The sequence below is a fragment of the Cyclopterus lumpus genome, chromosome 16 (genome assembly GCF_009769545.1).
Source record: "Cyclopterus lumpus isolate fCycLum1 chromosome 16, fCycLum1.pri, whole genome shotgun sequence".
NCBI lineage: Eukaryota > Metazoa > Chordata > Actinopteri > Perciformes > Cyclopteridae > Cyclopterus > Cyclopterus lumpus.
In genome coordinates this window covers 10195400-10213289 of record NC_046981.1, presented here as the reverse complement: position 1 = coordinate 10213289, position 17890 = coordinate 10195400, and the positions used below count along the sequence as shown (strand labels likewise).

Genomic DNA, 17890 nt, shown 5'->3' with positions numbered 1-17890 from the left:
AACTCAATTATACAACTAAATGAAACCTATGCCTTAAATAACACGAAACGGTTGCTTCTTTAATTCATTAAATAATTACACCAAACAAAACTATGAATAAATTACATTTCAGAATTAATCTGTATTACTCAATGACAAAAAAACAAACAACATCAATTCAGTTGCAACTTTAAATGAGCATCTGAAATTAAAGATGACTGGCTGTGTAAATAACATTTTAATTACAGTATTGATCATGTTGTTCCCAACAGCCAGGCTTTAAAGGGTGATACAAAGTATAGATACATAGTACACACTCGGTTTAGCAGGAATTAAAAATGACTGAGTGGCAATATGACAAAGGAAGTGAGTGGCCCTGGAAAACTTTTTATTCTGGAAGTTACTAGCGTTAGTTATCCTGACGCTGTAACGTCAACGCTACTTTAAATAGACCCGTAAGTAACTCATATGTGTCAGCTAACTTTCTACAGCGTCGTGATTTACGGTATTTAACGTCGGCGAGGTCGACTCAAGCTAACGGTAACTAACTAAGTTAACTAACGAGCAACAATAGCTAACTTAACTAATGGGTAACGTTATCAAAAGTAGTTAACTAACTTACTAGCGGGCAACGGTAACTAGTTAGCTAACGTTACTCGCCGAGCTAACATTAAATTGCGGCTATTGTTGGTACATTTTTTGCCCTCGACTTCTAACTAGCTAACTAGCAAAAAAAAGAGAAAGTGTTTCCGCAAGTTCAATGTAATACTTGTTTGTTTTATTTAAGTAAAATAACTGATTTAATTATGCCCTTTATTTTTACTGTTCTTATCTTGAGTTAAGTGGTTATGGCGGAACTGGAAAGTCCGAGAGGAGGAGGAGGGTTGAATGTTGGACCACCGGGGATAAATGGAGATGAAGAAACGGAGGAAGACTCACCTACAGTAAACTCAGACGTCACACCAACAGAGTAGTAACCCTACATCGTTGCAGCAGTCAGAGGAACACTGTGTGTTTTGTATTTCCAGGTTTTACTCAGTGTTTTAGCCCAGCATGGACAGATGGGCCTCTGCTTCTATGACAGCAAGGACTCCTCTTTACGCTTCATGAGAGACACTCCGGACACCTCCGAGCTCCACCTGCTGGCCAGAGGTACACAACACACCACCGGGTTTCACACTGCCAGTCTCTCCATGGTTCTCACGTATTTTCAATAGCTCATAAATAATGATGTGTCTAGAAGCTGACCGCTGTGCTTGACTTACTATACTGTGTGTATCTCATACCTCTTTCTTTGTGTTCAGTCGTCCAGGAGGTCGGTCCTCATGTCATAATCACTAGTGCAAAGCAGGAACGCTGCATGACAAGCTTCCTGCAAAAACTTGGTGAGTGCTGAGAGACATTATCTCAGCACGGGACAGAAAAATACCACACACAGAAAATGTTGTTTTGGCATGATATGAAACATGTAGATTCTGGGTCAAGGGAATGAAATAAGATTGGGGATGCTTCACACTGCAGCCAGATACTGTGATAAGAGTGAAAAGTGATTGTATGGCTGTTATACACAGCTTTAAAAGGCCTTTACTGAGACTATTATGTAATGTGAAACCACTACTTTAACAACTACTTTTTCTTTCAGACAACATCATACTTTTTAACTGCTATTTTAAAACGTGCTTCTGTTGTATCTCAGGTTCAAACCCAGACTACAAACCTGAGGTTGTTATTTATCCATATGGAGACTTTGGTAAACAGACGCCCACCTGTAATATCCAATATTCACACCAATTTTAGGCAGGAATAATTTTTTGGGCTTTAAGATAGCATGATTTGCCACAATGATTTGATTCAATTTTGAATGTTGCAGGTCTGGAGGTCGGTAAGCAGAGGTTACTTTCAGCCCATCTGCCTTTCCTTCCTGCCTCCATTTCAGACAGAGACAAAATGTCCTACCTCTCTTCCTGTATCTCCTTTGACTCACCCCTGATGGTGAGTCAGCTGTCTACACGTCATCCTATCCATCATTCCATCGTTGTGCAGGAGCTGATGACAAACTCAAAACACAAAATCGTCTGTGTGTGTGTGTGTACATTCGTTGGGGTAGCTGAGGGCAGTGGGCGCTCTGCTGAAATGTCTGGACAGGAGGAGAGTGGGAGTGGAGCTGGAAGACAGCAGTGTTGGAGTTCCTATCCTACAGTTCAACGCCTACACACTGTAAGACACATGTAGCTGTGCACACACACACAAATACGTAATGGGGACCTTGAAAGAGTTTTGTCAATGAGAGAATGTTTTTTTTTCAACCACTTTGTATTTAGTTACACAGTTTTTATTCTGTAAGCGGTATGTATTTTTGGCATTGTGTATCATATTACTTGTATATTTATAGTATAATATTTTCTCTATAAAATCTACTAGATGACCCTTGTGAGATTAATACGTTTTCATGAATGAAGATGACGCTTCTCTGAAATGTGCATTGTTTCTTCTCAATATAGTAAAGGTGTTGTTTGCATTGACCCGGATACCTACAGGTAAGATTGTTCTCTATGACATATATTATCTGTACCAGACATATATGCATGTCCCTTAAAGCTGACGCTGATCTCCAAAATGTCTTGTTTATTGTTCCATAACTAAAACCTACAGTGCAGCTGTATAGTACATTTTAATTGAACTATTACTTGTCGAAGATGTATTGCCTACCCAGGATCTTTCATTTTACCTTTGCTCTCCTGCCCTATATTTTATATATTCCTAACAAAAGCAAAACATATAGAAAGAGAGAATGGGTGGTTTAGAAATCACCATGGACTTTGTATTTCATTCAGTGTACTGCAGGTCTTCAAATCAGAACTCCACCCATCAGTGTACAAGCTGCATTCAGGTGAAAAGGAAGGACTCAGTCTTTATGGTATGTGGCCAATTAAATGGCAATTCAGGACATTACACACTCTCTCTCTCTCTCTCTCTCTGTCTTATGTATTCACAAGAAATCTATGTTCATATTGTGTGTTGCAGGGATACTGAACCGCTGCAGGTGCAAGTTTGGCTCGAAACTGCTACGGTGAGAAACACCTGTGGTGTTTTTTATTATGTCATTTATCACAACAACAAAAAATGATGAAGGGGCCTTCACTTCTTCAAACGTGAATATAAGTATTTTATGACATAAGGCTGTGGTTTCTTTTAGGAAGTCCTCCATATTAAGTTAAACTAAACTTCACCACCATGCTGTGTACTGTATTGATGTCAGATTCCTGTTGTATTGCTGCAGCACCACCACTACTACAACTAGTATTATGACTACTTCTAATAGGCAGGGTAAGTTTATAGCAAATTAAATAAAAAGAGGCTCTGCATCAAGTAAACAAGACAATTGTACTGAATATACAAATGATATAAACAGAACTATCTGTTTAGAATTATCATGTAAAAAAAACAACTTCTGTGTAAAAGTGAGAATATTGTTTTTGTCTAAGGTTTGCGTACCACTGCTTCTATCTATGGTAACAATATAAATGTTTCAGCTTCTCCAACATGATGCTTCATGTGGTATGGCACAGTCACAAATCTTATGGTGGTTTTGATTCCATGCTATGATTATTGTAGGCATGTGAATTCATCTAATTCTCCCATTTTTCTTAGCACAACCATTATTTGTAGCTGAGGCAGACAAAAGATGTAACGTTTACTAGTTTGTACTATTTGCTTTAAAAGCAACTAGAAGTGTTAGTGGGTTCCTCTCCTTTTCAGCCAGTGGTTTCTGCGGCCAACACAGGACTTGGCCGTGTTACACAGGAGACAGGAAGTGATACGTTTCTTCACGTCGCCTCGGAACTCCGACGCCCTCAGCACCCTGCAATCCTCGCTACGCAACATCAGTAACATAGCAGTAACTACTCTGACTCATGATCTTTTTTGTGATAATGTATCTCCACCTGAACCGCCTGAACAAAGAAAGTATGACTCTGCCTGAAGGTCTGTGTGTGCTTGTGTGTGTTAGACTCTTCTGCGCAGGATGTCTCTCTCTCACACCAAAGTGTCCGACTGGCAGAGTCTCTACAAGGTTGGAGCAACAGTTTTACCTCACACACCGTATCTGTGTGACAGGGTCTGTTGAATGTGTGTGAACATGTTGTGTTTGTGTGTGTTTGTCAGACAGTGTACAATGTGGTGTGTATCAGGGACACGGTGCGACACCTGCCTCAGTCCATTCATCTCTTTCATGATATCAGTGAAGGTTTCTCTGAAGACCTCCACCATATTGCTTCCCTCATCAGCCGAGTTGTGAGATTCACACAAAATAACACGTTTCTGCAAATCGGAGAAATCTCCTGGCTTTTGTTGCCAGTAGTTCGCCATTGTTTTGCAGCGTTAACAAGTCTGACTCCATCGTTGATTTGTGACATGTAGGTGGACTTTGAAACCAGCATAGCCGAGAACCGCTTCACCATCAAACCAAACGTGGACCCAGCAATCGATGAGAGTAAGTGCCTCCATTCTGGACAAGTGAAAAGGCCTGATCAAATCTCACCATGTGTTTTGAGCCTGTGTTGATAAGTTTGTATGGTGGTTGATTTAAAGTCCCAACCATGCTCCCTCCCTCAGAGAAGAGAAGGATGATGGGGTTGTCTGACTTCCTGACCGATGTGGCAAGAAGAGAGCTGCAACAACTGGACGCTCGCATTCCCTCCTGCTGCGTCATCTACATCCCTCTGGTCTGAGCTTGAGCCCACATTGTACTGTATAACTGGTGGAAGCACTCTGGTCAAAATGTCATTGTTAAATTCTCCTTACAGATCGGATTCCTGCTCTCTGTCCCTCGCCTGCCCAGCATGGTGGAGAAAGAGGACTTTGAGATAGAGGGGCTTGATTTTATGGTTTGTGTATGATCTTGTCAACATGTATTTGATGTTTTGTTTGTGATTTTCAAAATCACAAATGCTCATGTGATGTAATATTGTTTCCTTGCGTCCATGTGGCCTAGTTTCTGTCAGAGGACCGTCTGCACTACCGCAGCCGGAGAACCAAGGAGCTAGACGACCTCTTAGGAGATTTGCACTGTGTCATTAGAGGTCTTTTACCATCTTACTAATAGAAAACCTTCCCTGATAGCTGTGTACCTAACATTGCATCGCTGAAGGCTTTCATGATTGTACACTTTCTGTTTCTCAGATATGGAGACGGCAGTGATGACACAGTTGCAGAGCACAATCCTGGAGAGGAGCGACTCGCTTTACAAGGTCGGTGTGCACTTTCAGGTCCCAGTGTTTAAAACATGACTCCCACTCTGATGAAATGATTGTGTGCATGAAAGTAATTGTTGTTAATGTGTGCAAAGGGAGTTTGTTCTGATTAGCTAACATCTTTTTTTTGGTTGCGTTGTTTTGAACATATGGTTATAAAACAGGTCCTGATCCCATTACGAGTTATTTTCAAGTGATATTTGTCTCATGGCAGATGGCCGTGCAACTATTGCAGATTTTATTGTTATTTTTGAGGGCAGAATTTGTATTAAAGTTCAGATGATGAATAATTGTGTTTACAATATTGTAGCTGTTGTTAAAATATTGTAGCTATTTTTGCATTTAAACTATTGTTATTAAAACAATGAGTTTCATTAAAAACAGATTGAAGGGTTTAAAATCTCTCTTTTGAGAATGTAACACTCACACTCCCTCAAACTCCCTCATTGTGGTTACAATGGATTCCCATAACAACATGTATCAAAAACACACAGATAAAATGATTGCACTTTGCACTTCTTTGTTGTGTTGCTGTCAGCACGTTCCAACTACTCACATTTGTCACCAAGATTTGACTAAATACACAGCTGCTGTCTCTTGTACATGTACAACTGACACTCTAAGTCTGTGATCACTTGCTGCTCTTTCAAGTCAGAAGTTGTCTGTTCAGGGCAGGCAGGGTGTTAAATGTGTGGGTTGTGTAGGTTCTGGATCTCATTGCCGAGCTGGACTGTCTGATGGCCATGAGCACCGCCTCTCAAGAGTACGGCTACACCTCACCAAAACTAGCCAGCCACAGAAAGATAACAGTCACACAGGGCAGGTAGGCACTCACACAATAGATGGAAACAAGTATCCAGGTATGACCGTTTGTCATGTAATGTCAAATGTTTCATGAAAGAACCATGGGAAGTATCATGTCATGTACGCTAATCTAGCATTGGTTACTTATCACAGACACAGCACACACACACAACCCTAAAGTTCTTATTTGTAACGACATTGCGGTACGGGACTGATACATGTCTGTATTTTACGATGCTCTAGACACCCGCTGTTAGAGCTGTGCTCTCCTGTGTTTGTGGCCAACTCCTTCCAAAGCTCAGAGTCGCAGGGCAGAGTCAAGATCATCACCGGCCCCAACTCATCTGGCAAGAGCATCTACCTCAAACAGGTGGGGCTGTCAGAAAAATAAACAATTGGATCATCTCAGTCACAGGCACCATGATAAACTGCTTCTGGTATTGACTAGCTCGAATATACTCTCTGGCATGTCTTTTTCTATAGGTGACCGTGTTTGTACATGTTTCAGTTCCCTGTTTTCCTAAAATTGACTTGCCATTTGATGTTTTGGAGCCAAATATGTTTTTATTGCTTATATTTTGCTATATCCTGTGAGACAGCAAAATAGAGTTTCGAGAAACAAAAGCCCAGTGACACAAAGTGGTAGAGAGTACTTGTAAAAGAAAAAACAAAGTCATAAGCATAATTACACATAATCTGCTTTCAACATCAGTTTTTTCACCGCCTATAGCTGCACTAGATAATAGTAACCTCAGCATTTAGTTAGATAATAACATGATGTTCAAGATTTATGTTTTCACTTTCCAAACTGTCTAACTTATTAATTATTGGTATCAGAAGAACCCTTGAAGCGGTAATTTACTAATTAATCAGAAAACACATTTAGAGCGCTGTAATTAAGGGTGACAATAATAAGAACGTCTTCATTTTACACTCTTATTAGGAGGAGCTTTGACTTCTGGGCTGATGTGACTCCTCTCCCAAGTTTACACTACAGCACTTTTCCTCCAACCTGACTTGTTCTGGTTGGACTTTGCCAGGTGGGTCTGATTGTGTTCATGGCTCTGATTGGCTCAGACGTGCCTGCAAAGGAGGCAGAGATTGGTCTGGTGGATGGGATCTTTACCCGCATGCAGAGCAGAGAGTCTGTGTCTGTTGGCCTCAGCACCTTCATGATAGACCTCAACCAGGTACCTAACACACACACACCTTTATGCACCCAAGCTTATGTGTGTGTGGGGGAGGAAAAAGATTTGAACTTCCAATGCTACTGTCCTCCAGCTACACTCCCACTCTCCACCTGTCAAGACATTTTTATAGAGCAACTGCTGCCTGAAGCCAACACGCACACAATAAAACAAAATGTAGTATCACACATTGTGTCTCTATTCTCCAGATGGCCCAGGCTTTCAACAGCAGTACTGGCAAATCTTTGGTTCTCATCGATGAATTTGGAAAGGGAACTAACACAGTAAGAAAAACTTGTTCCAGCACTTTGTGAATTAAATACATATGTATTCACATAACAAGGACAAACAGTGTCATTATTGTGAGGCACCTGAAACCAATCCAAGGCGGCATCATCCAATTTAGAGTTGCAGCACGAACAGACCTTCAGGTCAGTCCAACATGTGCCACCCATCAGCAAGAAAACAGCAGCAGCTGTTCAGACCAGCAGATATTGAGGCGTTAATGTGCGCCATCTACATGCAAAAGAAGTTGTGCAACCTGCAGGAAAAGACTGCTATTTTTCATTTAAGTTCATAAATACTTTTGTTTTTACATTTTATACTTTTTTTAATTTTAACTATTTCCTGCTGGATACTAGGACACGTTGAAGTTCCCTCTGAGTAACTTTATCTTCGCTGTCCTCCATTCACTGTTTCCAGGTTCCTCTGTTTATTTTGTATATATATTGCCCAAAATCACAAATGACAAAGTTGCCTCAGAGGGCTTTACAATCTGTACACATACGACATCCTCTGTCCCGGGACCATCACATCAGATCAGGAAAAACTCCCCCAAAATAATCCTTTAAGGGGAGAAAGGGGGAAGAAGAACAGAGGAGGATCCCTCTCCCCGAATTGACAGAAGTACAATAGATGTATTGTGTACAACATGAGCAACATAACATATAAAACACATTCAATGAATATGACAGAAAGTATTCATACAATGAGAGTGGTAGGCATGAAGAAAAAGTTGCAACCATCAAATAATGAGTCTGATATTTCCCTGAGGAGTAGAGAGAGACCAAAACCAGACCTAATAGAGTGAATATAGACTAATATCTGCCAAATGGCCTGAAACAAGTGAATGATAATGCTGCAGTGCTCTGTAACTGCTGTCAACTTAAAAGGCGATAATATGTAAATGATGTGTCCACAACTTGTTTTCCCTGCTCCAAGTGGCCAAATAAAATCTGTTATTGTAGGTTTAATTATAGATTAATGAAAACAAATCCCCAAAAGCTAACATATGGTGCTTTAAAGAATACTTGTAGTACTGTCCGCTGGACGTGTGACCAAATGCTTGATTTAAAAAACCCAAAAGTGCACTGGCATAAAAACAACAGCTTTACAGGACAGTGTAACACTCCGGTGCTTGTGTTTGAATTCAAGCAGCTGAAGCCATCCTTTCCTCTACGTGGTGTCATGTGGCATTTAACCGCAAGGCCTTGTTACTTTGTTGCAAGTCACACCCCTCTCCCTCTAAACAGCTGCTGCTGTTGCTTGCCCTTCCTCTAGGTGTTATTTGGAAAATGTGCAACCTATTTGTACTTAGATATTTCTTTTATGATACAAATTTAGATACACTATAATTACTTACAGGGATAATTTATATTGTTGTGTGCTTGGATACATGTATTCGTCAACACATTAGCATCAGTTAAGGTAACTCTTGTTTTTGTAATACTGTTGCTCAATCATAAAGAAAGAGGACATTTGGTGGGACGACCATTTTATCCAGAGGACAATAGACAGGAATGTTTTGTTAATTGGTTTATTTGCAGCACGAACTCCATCTCAGGCCATCAAGGGTTTGTGTAAAGAGCTTAACCTGTATTAGGAAGGTCGGGTTTGACCTACAGGAGCTTCTTCCTCGCTCAGAAACTAGCAGCTGTTTATTGTTCCCCTTCAGGTGGATGGACTCTCTTTGTTGGCTGCATCGATCTCTCACTGGCTGAGAAAACCTCCGGTGGATGTTCCTCATATCCTGTTGGCTACTAACTTCCACAGTTTAATGCAGCTGGGCCTGCTGCCCTCCTCTGGCCTGCTGTCTCTTCTGGTACTGACATAAACTCCACTGAGCTTGCATAATGATGACATGTAGCCTGAAGCATTTTGTGACCGTGTTCAGTGAGGTTTCATGATAATAAACTAATGTGCTGCAGAAAACTGTGTGTGTGTGTGCGTGTGTGTGTGTGTGTGTGTGTGCGTGTGTGTGTGCGCGTGTTAGACTCTGGAGACAGCAGTGGACGGGGATGAGTTGGTGTTTCTGTACCAACTGAAGGAAGGAATCTGCCAGTCCAGCTATGCTGCCAACATCGCTATACTGGCAGGCCTGCCAACTAGCCTTGTGCAGAGAGGAGTGGAGGTAAACACACACACACACAGATATGCAGAAGCATGCTCACATAGACTAACTATGTGTGTGTGTGTGTGTGTGTGTGTGTTTGATCAGGTATCTGAACTCTTCAGGACGGGAAGGCTCATCAAGAGTATTGACAAAGCATCATCGGACGAGCAAACAAGCCGGTTTGTTAAACTCCAGCTCCACAGAATGACAAAGAGGGCAATTTTATGTGAAACAGATATGTTTGTATGTGTGTGACCGACAGGTGCAGGTCTTTGGTGGAGGCTTTCCTGAGCCTTGACCTGGATGACAAAGATTTGGACCTTCAGCACTTCATGAAAGAGGAGCTCCTGCCCTCTGCTGGGGAGCTGCTGAACCAACGCTGAACTGTTCTGCTGCAACTGTAAACATGTTTCTGCAGCTCTGTGGTCAGTTTGTACGTTCACTACTGACTGTTTTCAGCTAGTTTTGGGAGATGGCAGGTTTGAACTGATATTCCGCCTCTAAATACATGACAAGAATGATATCACAGTATGACCGAAACATGTATTATACTGCGTGGGTTCTTTGGTTGAGATACCATGTTAAATACGGTACAAACAGATGTGCACGTTGGTTGGATTAAAGTCTTTATACATTCATGTCTTCATGCCATACTTATCTAAGTAGTATGTTCTATTTCAGGAAACAACATTCTGTCAACATAAACATGACAACATAAATAAGAGCAGCTTGTTTACTGTGATCCTGTTGAGGCTTCAGAGAGGTGCCAGGTGGTTAGGAACGCCACAGTGAGATACAAATGTGTGGCGATTGGAAGTTTGTTCGCTGAGTTGCAGAAAGGAGTGTTGCAGCAGTTTTTGGTCATGACAAAGATGGTGTTGTTAGAGAAAAGCTCCACAGTGGTCTCCACATCACACTCGTCTGCCTTCACACATCCCAAAGTCTTAACATCCAGAGTATCAACTGTGAAGACAAGACGTCGTTTTCAGTGTAACATCTCTCGGTAATATAAGTTTTCCCTGATTGCATTCTTTCTAATGCTTGGATGTTAATTAATAGACATAAACTGATTTTAAATCGTCTTATCCAACACACCTGCCTTCCCTCGGCCTGTGTAGCAGCGCTCGCCGGCACTGCAGTTGGTTTCGGTGGTATAACAGGCATCCCAGAAGCCCAGGTCACAACGGAAGCACTCCAGAAACTTTTCATCCTTTTCAAACCCCACTGACTCCATGAGCTGCTCCTCTTCCCCACCTGAGTCCAAGAAACCGCACAGAAACAGGGCAGTTTGATACGGTAGTTAAGTTTAAGTTGTAACACGCTGACAAATGAGAAAGCCACAACAAGATAATTAGGAAAGAAAATCTACTTAATTATTGACTTTATTATCTAAATGATGTTGCCATATTGAGTAAAACTTACCAACTTTGTCTCATTGAGATTGTGAACTTGTTTTGCGAGAAACACCAAGATTGCAGGATAAAAAGATGAACAAACAAGCTAAGAATATGCACTTATTAACAGTTTAATGGATGAAAAGCTTTGAATTATTCAGATTTCGAGACATTTACATAATGTGTTGTTGGACAGATTTATTATTCAGGGGGTGCTGAATGTGTGAAAGTATTGGAGCGCTGTTGAAGGACATCAAGCCAAACTGATGAGCCACATTCTGCCAAATACTTGAGCATCTCAGAAATATTTTGTTTATTCTGCAGCAGTCTGGAATTTGTTTCTCTGAGTGAATGACTCGTGTTTTTAAGGGTGGGGTCCATGCCTTAGGGCAGCATCATGTTTTTATTAACCAGATAGATACTGGAATTAATAGAAAGAGTTGACAGCAGAACGTTGTGGGAGTGGGACAAACTACTAGCGCCATATACTGCACAATCCCTCAAAATAACACAACTTGTGTCACACATTGGTGTTTTAAAATGCAAAGAGGCTTCTTCCTACATTTAATAATTCATTGGACGTGTGAAATATGTGACAAAGCACAAAGTTTTCTCACTGCTCATCAAATGTGACTAAATATCCCCTTGTAGTTAAAGTCGTCGTTTCAAGCTCAAGCTTTGCCGTTTTATATTCAAATATACTGCAGAGACGGCATATTTGGACAAAACGTGATAATCCACGTAGTTGTGGATGTTACAGCATCCCTCTATGAGCCCAGCGTGGCTGGAAAAGGGCTAATCTCCATCTCTGGTTTCAGTGAGACTCATAATCCTCATCCCCTCTCATCTTGTTAGGAGTGCTAGCTCAGGTGAACGAGCAGACAAAGAGTCGTGAGGTTGGGTTCATTACGAGGAGAGCTTAAACATACTAAATCTGCACTCAGTTGCGAGTTTATCTATCTGGCGCAGTGCAACCGTCCTGCAGTAAATCCGCTCCTTGTGATCGTGTTTGTGCTCAGTTGTTGCTGACAGAGAGGTTTTGATTCAACAGCATATGGACATTTTGGAGAATAAAATGTTGTGCATTTATTAAGCGGGGGTGTGAGGGTCAGTGGTGCAACGGGTCATAATTTGCACGGATCAGCACAAAAGATAAAAAGGGAGCAAATATGAACTTTTAGAAATCCTTGAAGATATTTTCTTGCCGCCGATACAAACTGCCGATCATTGCTGATCCGTATTGGCTGAAGCTTTTCCCTTTGTTGTTTGATTAAAGCAGCAGGTCTACAAGGCTCTAAACCTTTTTCTGAAGTCAGTAAACCATCAACAATTCTAAACGTTATCCTTTTACTTTGTTACAATAATTAATATGGGGGGGGGGGGGGGGGGGGGTTCTTCATAAAAAACATGATTCAAATGATAAGGAAATAAAATATTGTAATTCTATGGATTAAAACATTGTGTTATTAGTAGTTTAATGATGTATTATACGCTGCTTATAGCTCATAATACATCTCTAATATCTATTGATGTTGTGAAAACTTATTCTTCACACAACTGCATTTATTAAAGATTCTCACCAAAAATAAATGTTACGAGATTACATGAGAGCACATCATAATATTGTCATAATTCACCTTCGCTCAGTAGTCCTTTTCACTGAACAGAGCCTGAACGCATCACAATGTAACCGAACGGAGCCTTCGTTCTGCTTTACACACGGATTAGATGTTTACAATGTAACATTATCGGAGATCAGCGAGGAACATTAATGCTGATGTCCTGATGGCACATGTTACTGAATATCGGCGGATAACGATCGTCAATAAAACTTTATTTCACACTGTGACGGTGAACGTTAAACGGGTCATTAATCCGCGGGTCACGTGGAACTGCGTGGGGGGATCCGTACGGAACAACAAGGGTCTGTTACACCACTAGGAGGTAGATTAAGCTGCAGCCTCTAAAACTACTGTACAACTATGTCAAAGCAGTTTCAACAAAAACGCAACACTATAACCTTCATGAATTTAAGATTTATTGCAAAGCTGCTAAACTTAATGGTTTGATCCACAGGAAATACAAACACAACTATTCTGATAAACAATTAATCTCTTTAGTCATTTTTAAGCAAAAATGCCAACATTGTGATGATTCCAGCTTCTCAAAGGTGAAGATTTGCTGCTTTTCATTGTTTAATATTGTTGTAAATGGAATACTTTTGAGATTTAGACCAAAGTAGACATTAGAGGGTGTCACAGTTGGACTATAGACAGTATGGACTTTAGATAAAATAGGCTTTGCTGATATTACACAAATCAAGTAGCCTAGTCATTTGACATTAACATGGTTTAGAAGGTGATTCATAATTTTATGAAAGACGTAATAATCTTTCGCTCTTGAATAACTGTCAACCAGAAATAAATATGATTATTTTAACCATAAAGGTTCCTTATCAACAATGTCACGGAAGAGAAGACACTGTTGAGGTTCTTCTACTATAAAACGTCTTACCGTGAGCAGGTCTGAGCATCGTGATGGCAAAAACACAGAATACTAGTCCTTTCATTTTGAGCAGGATGCTTCTTCCATGGACTGCACCATGAGCTCTGCTGAGGAGACTTCAAATAGGATTAGATCAGGAATAGACCTGTTATTTGCCCTCACCTCACAGCTGCTAAAAGGCTGAAGTGAAGATGATCAAACAACCAAAGTTTGGGGGGAAATGACTGCAAATTAGAACATCACGAGGAGTGTGGCCAGCAGAAAGATGTCATACCGCTTTTAATGTCAGAAAATGTCATTTGGTGTATTAGCTTGTTGTACCAGAAGATACAATGTGAATGTTACATATAAAAACCAGTTCATGCTCAATACCAGATGTGGACAAAGGTTCAAACTCCTCCTTTGTGGTGGAAAATATTTCCGTCATCCAGTTGAGACTTTTTAATTGAATGCCACTTCCAGCTGGAGCAGGTCTGGCATTTTTCTTTTTGAACACTTCTTTAAACTGTAATCTTTCGGTAGGTTGATCCTCAGTCTCTTGCATCTTTTATACTAGAAAATGTTGATCATAGCTCCTCTCTCTCTTGAGGAACAGAGTGTCCTGAGTCAGCGCAGGGTTAAGCAGCTTACAGCCTCCCTTCCATCTGTATAGATATGTATCAACACACAACACATTCATCTCTGGGGGGGGGGGGGCAGTTATATTCTCAATGCAGCAAAGAAGAAGAAAAAACGTGCGTAGCTAAATTATGTAACAGCACTGTTGTTAACCTCAAGGGCTTCTTGTATTCTCAGTTGCTGCAGTGCTGTTGTGCACGTGTGTAAAGACAATGAAATGATCTCTGGTCAGTTTAATGTCAGATTCAAGGAGGATCGATGCCGGAAATTAAACTATATGCTCTATGGATATGAATATACAGGAGACAAATGATTCCTGGGAATGACAGAACTGAAATGCATTTGATTAATCGTTGGAGTCTTTTTTTCTGAAGCTGTGTGAGGATTGTGCTTTTTCTCTAATAGTCTAATTGTATTTACTGTGATTGTAAACTCAGTAGCTTTTGACAAAACATCAATTTGAACGAATTTAAAGACTTGCGATCGCATTCGTTATAATCATTCTGGGGGATGTAGTTTGTGTATATTACAAACACCGTCAGTATAATACACAACTACAAACTACAACCTGCAAAATGACCACGAAGTTGAAAGTCTCTGAAACACTAATCTTCATGAAGATAGGATTTACTGCAGGACTGTTGAATTAAACCACATTAGAAAGATTTTCTGCAGATGAATCAGTAATAACCTTTGGTGGCAGCTCTGACAACCATGCATGTCTTTCCCTCTGAATGTAAACACACCAGAGCCTCTCTCACAGTGAGGACTCCTGTATGTGTGAAAGAGAGTGTTTCAGAGCCATGAGTGTGAAGGAGGCCTGTTGCGAGATTCAGTGACAACTCCGACACTTCTCCCCGACTCATACCTGCTACTAAAAGCCAGCATCAAAACCTTCAACTGTGTGTGTGTGTGTGTGTAAGAGAGAGATGGGAGCTGTTTTCAGTCGTCGTCATCTGCCCCAGCATGGGCCCAAACAGCGAGGAAATACTGTGCAGTCCTAAAGCACCTATAAAAACCCTCAGACTGATCCCCTGCAATTAAAGGCTAGAGGAGTAAATGCTGGCGATAATTAAAATCGTACCTCCTTTACCTCTTAAGACTGTTCAAACATGCTCGCTTTTTCTTAATTGGACCCGGTCACATTTGCCTCTGCATTGTTTTTTGCTCTGGTTTGCAGAAGCCAAAGAATGAGATGGAGGACAGGGACGGGGGGGAGGGGGGGGACGGGGGTATTTGAATAACGCGTAGGAATCAGATGATGAAGCGAGAGGACATGAAAGGTTGGGATGGTGGGAGAGCGAGGCTTCAGTCACACGACTCATACGACCGCTTTTCTCAGTTAAGCCTCACCAGATTCTGATTTGTTTTTCAGTCATTGCTCTTTTCTTTCTTTTTCCACCATCTGATTGAAATTCTTTAAGGTCTCGCCTCACTGCACTTGAGAGCAGGGGGGGGGGGACTGAACAGCTGTGACTGTAAATACCCCCAAAATACAAATGAATTACAGTAAAACAATGAAACTCAAGTCCACACTTGCATGTGTACAGAGCAGCAGCTGGTATTTATAGCGTGGCTGTAGGTGTCGAATGAGAGGAGTGTGGCCTTGTGTGCTTCCCTTGTTTATACCGAGACACAATTTCCTCAGATAAAGAGCAGATAACAGTTTGTGTGAGATTAGATAAAGACTCATTTAAGAGCTTATCTGGCTCATCCTCTTAACCAAACTTCTCCGGCACGGAAACGTAAACACTCTGCACGCGTGTGTGTGTGTGTGTGTGTGCGTGTGTGTGTGTGTGTGCGTGTGTGTGTGTGAGAGAGAGTTAGTGTGTCCATCCAAATACGTTTTCAGCAATCCTCCTCACGTCCAAATATGGTCAAACAAGCGGTGGCTTTTGGGATTTTGGGCATGGGTGAGTTCAAAGACAACAAGATGGCGAGTTGACATCAAACATCATAGCTCCAATCTTTTAAACGTGGGTGAGTCAGAGAACGATGTCGGACAAAAACACCCTTCACAGACTGACTCTGAGTCACTGCGCCACTCACTCAGAGGCACTAAAACACACCAACAAACATTTCATCTCTTTATTGAGGAATGTATAGTCTTGTCTTAAGTGTGTGTCTGCACGTGAATCTTCCAAAAGAATCTCATCATGCATATTTTATGAGACGGTAGAAGTTGAAAAAGGGGGAGGTTCAGGGTTGAGGAAAGCCTGTCCGTATGTTGAAGTTTATTTCACTGGAGTTGCAAGAGTCTGATTTGGAGGGGGAGGGAGTGGGAGGGGGAGGGGTTGGTTCCTGGTGGTGCAGAACTTGGGCCAGTAGGGTCGCCCTTCCTTCCTTCTCCTTCTCCTCCTCCTTCTCCTCATTCTTCTCCTTCTCCTCCATCTCCTCCTCCTCTCTATCTCTACCTCCTGCATCTGAAAGAGGCGACTGTGAAGACCTGCTGCTGATGTGCGTGTTTCTGTGTGATGGAGGAAGAGGAGCACCACAGTTCTGGTTTGAGGGGGGGTGCGTGTGGGTTGGAACGGCCCAGGATCCCTGCTCTCCGTCTTTACACTCCCACTGCTCTCGACAGCTGAAGCTGGGCGGCTCCTGCGAGTCCTCCCAGCCGTCTCCTCCCTTCAAATCCTCAAGGTCATCAGGCGTCTCTCGTCTGAGGAGTTCCAGATCCCGGTTTTCATATAACAGCGTTGCGGCACAGATGAAGATGAACAGGCCCACTCCCATGACCACGGGCCCGGCCAGTTTCATCCTCTCAATGTAGGTGCTGCCTCGGCCACTCAGGATGAGCTTCGGAGCTGCGGATACGTAGCCCGCCACCGCAACAGCCATCCCCACCAGAACCACCACTGCACCCAGCAGGAGCCACACGCCGGCGCCAGAGCGCAGGGGCAGTTTGGTCTGGAAGGCCTTCCCTTTCATCAGGTGTGTGTTGCATGCTGGGAGGCAAACAAGTGATGACTTAGAAGAGTGGGAGGATGCGGGGCTGCAGACAGGACCGGCTGCTGTCATCCTCTGGCTTCAGACTGAACAGAGAGGAGAAGACACAGGAAAGAGGACTAAGAGCAGAAATAAACAAATTGAGTAACAAAGTGTGGCAATGCTGCACCAGAGGGGGAGCACCGGGGGTTTTGGAGAGAAGATTGTTTACTCTGCATGGCACACAACAGGAAATAGCTGCTTTAATAAGACATGTGGCTGAGTTAATGAGATGCCAACCTCTCTGCAGCCCCTCCAGTGTCTGTGGAGCCGGAGACTCTCTCCTCTCTCCACTGCCCTGCAGCAGCTCCTCTGAGCCCGGACTGAACTGTTATCTCATTCATGATCCCGGGAATAAAAAACCTGATGGTTTCACTTCGCAATCTCATGACAAAAGAGTCCCATTATTAGGGTAATGGACGCAGACGTAGACGACACATTGCTGCTTTATAAGTGCAATTTACGCATGCATCTTTAATGGTGTGTTTGACTTCATGAAGCTCAACAGCACTGTTGCCGACTACATCAATCCACTGCGGTTCACTGTTCGGTTATAACGCATCAATGTGAAATCAGAGCGGGGACTTGCCTGGTCGTGGACGTGTATCCGAAGCGGGGAACGGGCTCCTCGGCATCATCGAATGAAATAAGCCCCGAGTTTCGGTATTCCTCCCACTCCTCCGCGTGTTAAATCCAGACTTTCAACGTATTCCTATAAAACACGAAGACGTCTTTTTCATCCTTTTTTTGGCTGTGTGAGCCAGCGTGGCGCGC

General features: G+C 42.2%; 1 protein-coding gene across 1 annotated transcript; it reads left to right on the top strand.

The window, feature by feature from the left end:
* Positions 1-450: 450 nt before the first annotated feature.
* Positions 451-9997, top strand: msh5 (mutS homolog 5). The gene is made up of 26 exons (XM_034554331.1): positions 451-519; positions 823-923; positions 1008-1131; positions 1284-1364; positions 1676-1729; positions 1850-1971; positions 2087-2196; positions 2481-2516; positions 2814-2896; positions 3004-3049; positions 3739-3877; positions 3989-4051; positions 4144-4272; positions 4399-4471; positions 4594-4703; positions 4785-4865; positions 4973-5060; positions 5161-5228; positions 5936-6054; positions 6279-6405; positions 7076-7225; positions 7432-7506; positions 9177-9323; positions 9495-9632; positions 9720-9793; positions 9877-9997. Exons 2-26 carry the CDS (start codon positions 828-830, stop codon positions 9995-9997), a joined length of 2454 nt encoding a protein of 817 aa, XP_034410222.1. The 5' UTR covers positions 451-519; positions 823-827.
* The last annotated feature ends 7893 nt before the right edge of the window (positions 9998-17890 follow it).

What these genes read in the sequence shown, in the direction of transcription:
- msh5 (XM_034554331.1), top strand. Translation starts at nt 828, where the DNA reads ATGGCGGAACTGGAAAGTCCGAGAGGAGGAGGAGGGTTGAATGTTGGA. An exon ending in ATAACAGTCACACAGGGCAG is followed by an intron (nt 6,055 to 6,278) that starts GTAGGCACTCAC and finishes ACGATGCTCTAG; the next exon opens with ACACCCGCTGTTAGAGCTGT. An exon ending in TCGGACGAGCAAACAAGCCG is followed by an intron (nt 9,794 to 9,876) that starts GTTTGTTAAACT and finishes TGTGACCGACAG; the next exon opens with GTGCAGGTCTTTGGTGGAGG.